This window comes from Plectropomus leopardus, chromosome 13, assembly GCF_026936395.1.
Source record: "Plectropomus leopardus strain MGB_pleo_1.0 chromosome 13, ASM2693639v1, whole genome shotgun sequence".
Taxonomy (NCBI): Eukaryota; Metazoa; Chordata; class Actinopteri; order Perciformes; family Serranidae; genus Plectropomus; species Plectropomus leopardus.
Genome location: NC_142188.1, coordinates 35,287,617 through 35,298,513, shown reverse-complemented (window position 1 = coordinate 35,298,513; position 10,897 = coordinate 35,287,617). Strand labels below are relative to the sequence as shown.

Below are 10,897 nucleotides of genomic sequence, written 5' to 3'. Positions count from 1 at the left end.
CAGTGCGACCCAAGGAGACCATACTGACCAAGAGGAAGGGTCTGTCAGTGAGTGGAGGGGGAGGGATGCTGGTTCGTCTGGGAGGGAGTGTCTCTTTGGCCCTGGAAGATGGAGGAGGGAAGTGCATGTATAAAGGGCCAGGCTCCTCCTCTGGAGGAAAGCTGAAACTAACACAAGGAGTTGGGAAGGGGGCATCTCTGGGAGGTCCTGGAGGAAGTGGAGGGTTAGGAGGGGGTAAGCATGCTAGTGCCAAGCGGAGGACCAGCAGTGAGGACAGCTCCCTAGAGCCGGATCTGGCTGAGCTCAGCTTGGACGATGGTTGTAGTCTGGCTCTGGGGGCTGAGGCTAGCAACACTTTTGAATTTCTCCCTCCGCCACCAGAGATGCTGCCCTCCCCAAGCCCACTGCTCCGAGACTCACGCAAGTACAGCAACAGCAGCGGAGGGAGCAAGATGTTTGAAACAAAGCGTGTCAGCCATGCCTCAGCTGTTATGCCCACTGCAGAGTCTGCTCCACCTTGCTTCCCTTCCAAAGAGACAGTGTTAGTTGTTATGGACATGCCCTGTGCTGCAGAGAAGGAAGCAGAGCTGGAAGTGGAGCCTGTTCATAACAAAGATGAAGATGTAGACTCAGCTGGCAGTAAGCAGCCTTCCACCTCAACTGCCATAGCAAGATCAGGTAACACTCAAACATCTGCCAAGTCACCACGGGGCTGCAGAGAGGGGACGTCTGCTGGAACAGCAGCAATGAGTGGGGCAGAAGCTTCAGGTGGACTAGCTAACCAAGGAGCTGAGGCAGCAGGTGGAGCTGCAGGAGGAGAAGCTGTTGGTGAAGATGACTATCAGGCATACTATCTGAGTGCTGCCTCAGAGGAGGGAGCAGACAGACAGCTGACAGACAGCCACCAGGAGGAGGAGCCAGACATCTTTGCAGGGATGAAACCGCTGGAGCAGGAGGGACGCATGGAGGTAAGGAAAGACAACCAAGTGTTCTCCAATGGGCGTGAATTTCTGGTACAGGCTGACAGTGTCAGTACTGAAATTTGATTGGTGCAACATCTGTGTGGGTTGAAACAAAAGACTAGGCCAACATTTGCTGTGATATTTGTAAGCTATGACTTCTAACAGCCTGGTCACCATTTCTCGATCCATGAAGGGAGACAGTTCATGGTTGCAGCTACAACCCAAAGGAGGACTAATCAAATGACATTCTGCAATGGTTGCACAAGTGCACAAACTACAAAAGGTTTTCATCTAAAAAAGCAAAACAAAAACATGATTATTCCATACATTAACAGAATTTGTTACGTTTAAATCAAAGTGATCGTCTTCCGGTGACATCATTGGTGGAGTATGGCAGCATAGAAACAGAGCTCTCGAGCAGAGCAGGAAAAAAGTGACAAGTATAGTTATTAGTAAGGTTGTCATGATTCTTATTTCATACTTTATTTAACTCAATACCATTACCCAGAGAAATACTAGATACAATTTTTAAAACAAATGTCTAAAAATTAAAAGGCATTAATTTTTTTTTTTAATGTTTTTTTTTTTTTTTTTTGCCTTTTATGCATTTATTGGGTAACAGGTCAGTGTATGCATGAATGGGGGAGAGAGAGGGGATGACATGCAGCAAAGGGGCGAGGCCGAAATCAAACTGCAGCAAGGACTTAGCCTCTGTACATGGGGCGCCGCTCTACCAACTGAGCTACTTTTAAGGCACCCCTTAAAAATATATTCAGTGAAGATTAGAACAATACAACCAATACAATCAATGATCAATGACAACAATGTTTTTAGGTTGTCTAGGGTAGTGAAAAAAAAAGAAGAAAGAAAAACTGCAACAATGTTGTGCATATGCAGTCTGCTACAGCCCTGTTTATTTTCTGTGCTTCTGGTGAGTTGGCACCATATTTTGGTCACTGATAAAAAAAAAAAAAAAAAAGAGTTGGTAGGTTAGGCTGTGAGTGTTTCAGTCTAGCTGCAGGTTGACTTTTCTCAGTTTCAGTCTGGGACTTTAAGAGAAATATAACACTTCTCAAACACAGATAATTGTGTTAACTAGTTAAATTAACACTGTCGAATAACGTTATAAATGGGCAGGACTGATAACATTGACTGCCTAGCTCGCACATTAATGGAAGTGGGTTTGTTTTAGTTGTTGTTAATCAGCTAACTTAACAATAGCATAACAGACAGCTTATTTGGCTGTCGGCTAATGGCTAATAATAAAGCAGCTACCATTAATGTGTGCTGCTGGCCAGGTTACCGTTTATTATAAATGTTTAATACTCCAATGATGTTGAAACGGGAAGTTTCCTGACCTCTCTTAATCCCTCATAAAGACCAACTGGCGCCACTTTTGAGTTGAGGGTGTTGTGGACAACAGCTAATGTCACCTGCTAGTGAGAGAAGGAAGGTAGAAGGTAGATTTATTGGTCCTTTTGCCCTTAATCCTGCTATATCTTTGGAGTTGCAGGGTGAGTTGATTAAAATCAGCAACTACTTTGAAAATTGCATCCAGTTCCTTGGGCATGTTGCTGCTTATGGCATCATTAAATTCCTGGAGTGCATTTTTTGAATTTGCATCATAGTCTTGTGTCCAAAGGACAGTCCATCCAGTGCAACAGGATGATCTGGGATGTTTAACCATGTCTCTGTGAAGATGGCGCAGAGCAGTCTGATCTCCCGTTGCTGAGTGAGCCTTAAGAAGGGGCTGTAAGCCTGTCTCTGCTTCAAAGAGGAGGTGAAGAAAGTACTAATGGTATTGATAATGTTGCAAATGAGTATTATCTCGAATACTAAATTTAGTATTGATTACTATCTGAGTATTGTTTAGTATTATTTTGACATCCCTATTTATTAAATGCTAAAATACAAAAAGCAACATTCCTAAAGAATGTGTGCAACCTCTAGACAGAAGAACCCTGACAGACAAGAAGCCTCAAATAAAAGGAAGAAAAATGTAACACAAAAAGCCTTGCTCACTTGAATGCTAGCAACAAATGTCAGTCAGAGATGAATGTACTAGAAGAGTTGAGGAAATTCTGTAAGAAAATCGAGATGGACATAGTCACACTAAGATGTCCCTTGAATGACTGGAACAAGCTGTCACAGACATAAGAGACTAGGTGAATGGGCATGAGCAGAGAATTAAAAATACAGAAGAAAGACTTACCACTGCCAAAGTCACAGCAATGTATCACCAGAGGCCATTACAGTACCAGCTTCACTGTGACATGGATCTGACATGAAAAAGTACATGGGAGCTACTCAAGACAAGACCTGTTTTTCATCTAAAAAAAAAAGGGACATACACCAAATAAAAGAAACCACAGCTGAATCAAGCAGTATTTTGGACCATGGTCCAGTCACAATGAAAATTGATTGAGGATTAGATGATCATTTTAGGTAGTGAAGGTTTAATGTCTCATTATTAACAGATACTCACATTAAACAAGAGTTACAAATGGAACTAGCTGAGTACTTTGCCATAAAAAATGATGATTGGAAAGTGAAATAAATATATTAGATAGGTAATATAGACAATATATAAAAGAAGACACATTTAAAAAGTTAGAGGAAGTTAAGTTGCAATTGCATGAGGCACTAACATACAAGGCAGAGGGGTCTCTTAGATTTACTAATAGAAAATAAAGCTAATAAAGCAAACAGGCTGCTGGCACTTCAACTCCAGAAAGCCCAGTCTAGACTCACAGTTCCTAAGATCAGATACCCTGAAACTAATCTTACTGAGACAAATCTTCAGAGAATAGCAGTTGTTTTTGCAAAATGTTGCAAATGATTAACACTTATAGTATATAAGGGCCACGTACACAAATCTAAGAAAGAAATAATTAATGAATTTTTCAGACCCCTCAAAATGACAAAATTTTTCAAAGATGAAGCAGCTAAATTAGTAACACCTATCACAGAGGACGAAATTAAAGAAACCATTTCTAAATTGAAATACAACAAATTGCCAGTAGTGAACTGGTTTCCGAAGACTATTGACTAAAGCTGCAAGCAGCCATGAAAGGGCCCTCGTACCCCCACGCATGTCGGGGTTCATTGCGGGACTCCGACTGACACAGTCACTTATCTGTGTGAAGGTCAGATAATGCATGCAGAGACACTGGTACTACTGCACATGGTGTAGTGCTTCCATCATCCGCTACGTGGCAGTGGAGGGGACACAATTTCCAAGTCATCTAGTTGTACATCATTTACAGACCAAACCAGATAAATATCATGTAAATCCAATGATAATTGTCCCTCAAGGGTTACTTCCTGTTGCCAGTAGGTGGCACTATTATGACTAGTGAAATTGTCATACAGATGTGTTCAGGGCAGGACCCTTATCAAACTATCGACACTGTACACCAAAGTTACAACAATGTCCTGTTGTATGGCGAGACATCAAATTTGTATGCCACCGAACAGGAAAAAGTGTTGCGAGAGAATGGACACACCAGTTCTGAAATCAATGAGATTAATCCAGTTGGACAAGATGGCAAAAATGAGCACAAAATCAAAATGTCTGACTTCCAGTTGGGTTTGGGGGTTCAGTCCAAGAGGCTTTTTTGTGCATCTTGGCATGATACATGAGTGTAGTGAATTTTATAATAGTAGGTGAAACTTTATGTGAACTTTCCATAGTGGCTGCATGTTACGGGGTGCTGTGAAGCAATTTTGCCACACCTGTTTCCAAAAACACAGAAATATAAAATTTTTGGCCAGTCCGGATGAGCGTACCAACTTTCATGAGTTTTTGAGCAGGTTTAGACCTCCAAAAATGCGATTCATTTGGGAAAACAAAAAAAAAAATTAAAGCTGCAAGCAGCGATGAACAGGCCCTTGCACCCCCAGACATGTAGGGGTTCCTTCCAGAACTCCATCTGACACAGGTGCTTATCTCTGTGAAAGTAAGATTATGCACCCAGAGTTTTCTCCCTGGAGTGAGAAATGTCACATGGCATAGTATTTCCAGTGGCCACTAGGTGGCAGTGGAGGTGACATAATTTCCATGTCATCTTAGTGAACATCATTTATAGAACAAACCATGTAAAGTTCATGTAAATCAAAGGATAATTGTGTTGCAAGGTATACTTCCTGTTGCCAGTAGGTGGCACGTTGAGTATCATGGTTAACTTATATGTTAATGTGTTCAGGGCTGCCAAAGCATTGCCATGGCAAGAGTGGTTATTGAAAATATATGATCTTCACAAGGAGGCATCATGAAGGTCTTTAAAGCAGCTTTTGTTGCGAAGTTTGAGCTGAATGTGGTAAACCTGTGAGAGCATGCACCTAAAAATATAACTCATTTAACTTTACGTTTCCAGTAGGTTGCAGTATGCCAGTAAGTTAAATGGGCAATGCAGATGTGTTCAGGTCAGGACTCTCATTGAGCATGAGAAATTTGGGGCAGATTGGACAATGTCTGGCTGAGTTACCACAACTTACTGTGTCATGGCGACGCAGTGACGAAGTGAAAAACCTAACCACGCCCACATGTTGTGATGAAAACTCAGAAACTGAATAACTTTTGATGTCCCAGGATCTTTCTTTTTAGTGAAATTCGGAACAAGGAGGCAGAGAGTTTCGATCCTTTAGTTAGATATTTCATATGCGGTAATACATCCTGTGGCCACCAGGTAATGTACATCATCTTGGTCTACAGATGATGTAGTATAGTTGTGTGAAGAGGCTTACTTGCCTTCTTGCTTTTACCAGTTGGTGGTGCTGTGATTATCATGCTTAATTGACACGTTGATGTGTTTAGGGCTGCACCTTGATCATACCTGTAAAATCTGAGGGCCAATCTGTTGATGCAAAGTGAAGTTACAACAACTTCCTGTTTGGCGGTGAAGACCATGTTGCCATGGCAGTGATGTTCAAAGTTGGAAACCAAGCCACGCCCACATACTGTGACGAAAACTAAATTTTTTAAATCAGTTGTTGTGTTACAGGTCTTAAGGAAGGTCTAAGTACCCACATTTAAAGTCAGTTGGGTGAAATCTGTAGGAGATATACATCAAAGAACACGTGATTTTCATGTCATTTCCTGTGGTCAGTAGGAGGCGCTATAAGAAATGGTAATGCTTATCATGTAGATGTGTTCAGGGTGGGACTGTCATCCAACATGTGAAGTTTGGCGAAGATTGGACCATGTCACTCAGAGTTATAAACTACTTCCTGTTTACTTCCTGGTTTATGGCGAGGCATGGAAATGTTTGGCCCATTCACGAATCACGAATCTAATAACTTTTGGTCCCAGGCCTTTTGAGAGGATTTTTAAATTTTGAAGTCCATCGTATGAAATCTGTAGGACTAGTTCGAAAAGTTATGACCCCTGTGAAACGCCAAAAATGCACCAAAATTGCACTTTCAATTCCAAATGGCCAACTTCCTGTTGGGTTTACAGTATGGCTCCAAGAGACTTTTTCATCCATCTTTGGGTGTTGCATGTGCCTGCCAATTATTGTAGTTGTAGGTGCAATGGCCTTTGAGGGCTCCTCTGTAGAAAGTGTCTAGGGGGCACTCATGAGCCATTTTTATAGGTCCCAGCCTGAGACCTAAAAAATATTGACAAGTTCATCAGTTTTGACAAGGCTGCAAAGTTTCATGAGTTTTTGCACATGTTAAAGCCCCCCCTAAAAGCAAATTCATTTCAAGGAATAATAATAATAATTAAAGCTGCAAGTAGCTATGAACGGGCCCTCGCATCCCCAGGCAAGTCAAGGCTACAGGGACTCAGTGATGCAATCTGCATTTCAGTGAAACTTGGAAAAACTATGTAGAGACTTTGGACCCTTGAGGAAGATATTTCACATGCTGAATTACTTCCTTTGGACACACAAAATCTCTGGCATTTTGGTCTACATCATTTGTCGAACAAAACATGTAAACTTCATGAAAATCAAAGGATAGTTGTGGTACGAGGCGTCCTTCCTGTTGACAGTAGGTGGCTCAGTGAGTATCATATTAAAGGACATGTTGATGTGTTCAGGGCTGCAGTCTGACCACAACTGTAAAATCTGGGGCCAATCGGTCGACCTAAAGTTAAGTTACAACAACTTCCTTTTTTGCAGCCACCACTGGGTCTCCATGACAACAGCATTCATGGAAAACCTATACTTCAGAGGGAGGCATCATTAAGGGCTTAAAGGTTTTGTCACCAGATTTGAAGTCAATCGTATACAATCTGTAGGAGCATTCCATCAAAGAAGAAAGCATCTAATTTCCATGACATTTCATGTTGCCAGTAGGGGGCGCTAAAAGTAATGGTAATGGTTGTCATGTAGATGTGTTCTGGCCAAGACAATCATCAAACGTGAAGTTTGGTGAAGATTGGACCATGTCCCTCAGTTATAAACTACTTCCTGGTTAAAGGCGAGACATGGAAATGTTTGGCCCAGTAACGGCCACACGGTGTAACAAAAACTCACAAATGTAATAACTTTTGATGTCCAGAGCCTTCTGAGAGGATGTTTAGATTTTGAAGTCAATCGAATAAAATCGGTACGAGAAGATTGGAAAATTCAATTCAAAATGGCCGACTTCCTGTTGGGTTTAGGGTATGGGTTTTTTGTAGGTCTTGGGCTGTTACATATGCCTCCCAAGTTTGTAGCTCTAGGAGAAATGTACTGTAGGGGCTGCTTCATTGAAATCTGTAGGGGGCGCCACAAAGCTATTTTGGCACATCAGTGCAAAAAAAAAAATCATATCAAATATCACATTTTGACATCTGATGTGTGTGCTAAGTTTGGTGAGTTTTGATGCATGTCTTGCTTCTCAAAAAGTGCCTCCAGTTTTATGGCGAATAATGCGTAACTTTGGCAACAGCGTTTGATGAAAACTCAAAAGTGTTATTTCTGTGCATCATGAAGGTCTTTACAGTATTCTAATTGGATATGAGGTCAATTAAGTTAACCTGCTACAGGGGAAAAATCAAAGAGTAAAAGTAACTTCCTGCTACCAATAGGTGGCGCTATGAGTAAGATTCAAAATTGTACTGCGGATGTCTTGAAGGCCTGGACTCTTATCAAATCTGTGGAATTTTGTAAAGATCTGACCATCTGGGGCGAAGTTACAACAGTTTTTGATGTCATGTTGAAACATCGAAATTGTCCACCCGACTTCGTTATCCCCTTTCAACGAAAACTCTCAATATTTATTTTCAAGCATCATCAAGGTCTTAAAGATTTTTTGAGACCATTTTGAGTCAACCTACTAGGAGCTGGACATCTTATTGTAAAACTTTACTTTTCTTGTGCAAATAGGTGGCGCTCTCATTATCACTTAAAATTGTCATATAGATGTGTTCAGGGCGGGACTCCCATCAAATATGTTAAGTTTGGGTCATATCAGACCATTTACAGCAGAGTTACATACCACTTCCTGTTTACTTCCTGGTTTATGGCAGAACATGCAAATTAAATGCCTCATACAGATCACACGGTGTGATGAAAACTCATGATTTGAACAACTTTTGCTGTCAAAGGTCTTATGAAGGTAGCCATAACATTTGAAGTCAATCTGATGAAACCTCTAGGACAAGTTCTCAAGATCACGACCCCTGAAAATGGCCAAAATTACACCAAAACTACAACTTCTAATCAAAATGGCTGACTTCCTGTTGGTTTTACGTTATGGCCCCAAGAGACTTTTTTGTAAGTGCTAGGGTGTTGCACAGGCCTCTAAAGTTTCACAGCTCTAGGTAAAACGTTCTGCGGGGGCTGCTTCATTGGAAATCAGTAGGGGGCGCAACTGTTACATTTCCTCCCACCCACACACGAGACCATTAAAATATCAAATTTTTCACCAGACCTGATAAGTCTGCAAAGTTGCGTGACTTTTTTAATTTGTTAAAGTCCTCAAAAAGGCAATTTATTTGAGAGAATAATAAGAAGAAGAAGAATAAGAAAAAGAATTCCTTCAGTTTCAAGAGGGTCCTCACACCATTCGCTGCTCGGGCTCTAATAATAATAATATTTCCTTCAGTTTCAAGAGGGTCCTCGCCCCTACGCTCACGTCGGGGCTCCTTGCTGGACGCAGACTGATGCGGCCGTGTCTCTCTGGGAATGGGCAACACTGCTTGCAGCAGTGATAGGTGTTTCCTCCATGTAGTGCTAAGGCTGGAGATGAGCTAACTAACTTTAGCAGGTGTGTGTGTGTTGTGTGTGTGTGCGCGTTGTGATTTACCACTGACAGCACTGTTGAAACTTGGGTAAAAATGACAGTGTATATATTTCTCCTTTTTCCTGATGATCTACATCAGTCCCTTAATGTTCGTAGCTTTAGATTTGCCGGTCTGCGGGAGCTCCTTTGTTGGAATTTTCTAGGGGGCGCTCAAGAGCCGTTTTTGCACATCAATGCCAAAAAATCATATCAGATATCACAATTTAGGATTTCTGATGGATCTAGACACATTTGGTGTGTTTTTGTGCATGCCTTGTCCCTCAAAAAGTGCTATCTATTTTATGGCGAATAGTGTGTTACTAAGGCAATAGCGTGTGACGAAAACGCAAAAGTTTTTTTTCTGTGTATCATGAAAGTCTTCTCAGTATTATGAGTATGAGGTCACTGGGGTTAAGCTGCTCTGGAGGAAGAAACAAAGTTTAAAAAAAGTAACTTCCTGTTACCACAAGGTGGTGCTATGACTGTGATTTAAAATTGCACTGCAGGTGTTTTCAGGCCTGGCCTCTGATCAAATGTGTGAAATTTTGTTAAGATCTGACCATCTGGGGTCAAGTTATGACAGTTTTTGATGTCATTGCTCTAAGAGGATTTTTTGTTCGTATTAGGATGTTCTTTGTACCTCCAAATTTTCTTTCCTCTACATGAAATGGTTTGCCGGGGCTGACATTTAGGGGGCGCTACTGAGCTCATTTTTTGACACCTATACAAGACACCTATAAAATACAAAAAATTTCACCAGTTCCCATAAGTGTGCAAAGCTGAATGAGTTTTGTGAGTATGATAAAGCCCTCAAAAAAACAATTCATTCGGCGAAATAATAACAACAATAATAAACGGAGCGGACACAATAGAGTCCTCACAACCTTGGTGCTCGGGCCCTAATTAAAGGCGCGAGCAGCGATGAACGGGCCCTCACACCTCTGTGCATGTTGGGGCTACTCACTGGAAGCTGACTGATGCGGCCATGTCTCTCTGAGCAAGGGCAACACTGCGTGCAGCAGTGAATTAGTACTTCTTCCATGTAGTTCTAAGGCTGGAGATGACCTAGTGTGTCTAGTGGACAGCTATAGAAGGCAACTATTTCTAAAAACCCTCAGCATCATTTCCTGCATTATATGGTCTGTGAACAGTTTTTCTATCAGCGCATTTGGGAAAAATATGAGCCGAGGTTGATTTGCTCCATTTTTTCCGTGAACCCCTGTAACGAGGATAAAAAGAACAAGGAAGAAACCTCAGGAAGAGCGGCAGACGATGATGAGGGATTCCTCTTTCAGGATGGGCAGACACGCAATAGATGTCGTAAATAACAAATGAAATACAATTGTGGCAAAAAAGAAAGAGAAAGAGAGAGGGGGAAGGGGAGAGAGGCACAGCAATAGTGGAAACAGACACGTCATATAACAATAACGGCAGGTGTGAAATTATCAAATGCACTCTATGATGATATTGTGGGTGTTGATAAGAGTCTCATGCATGTATTGATACAGAGGTGTCCAAAGACATGATCACAGCATCGGGGCAACGAGGACCAAGACCACGATCAGGGCGAGCGGGGGGCACAGTATCAGTGCAGCCACAGCACAAGCACACCTTAAGGCATGGCACTCAAGCACTCAATGAGCATCCTAGAGTCACTGATGAGCAATTACGACTTAACTATGAATGCCAGAGAGCAGTAACAGAAAAGAAAGAGAGAGGAA

General features: G+C 41.8%; 1 protein-coding gene across 1 annotated transcript in view; it reads left to right on the top strand.

The window, feature by feature from the left end:
* The first annotated feature begins 65 nt into the window (after positions 1-65).
* zswim8 (zinc finger, SWIM-type containing 8) overlaps positions 66-10,897 on the top strand; it is a 67,838-nt gene continuing 57,006 nt past the window's right edge. The window contains exon 1 of the mRNA XM_088086779.1: positions 66-968. Coding sequence (XP_087942905.1) covers positions 66-968 — 903 coding nt within the window. The remainder of the gene's footprint in view (positions 969-10,897) is intronic.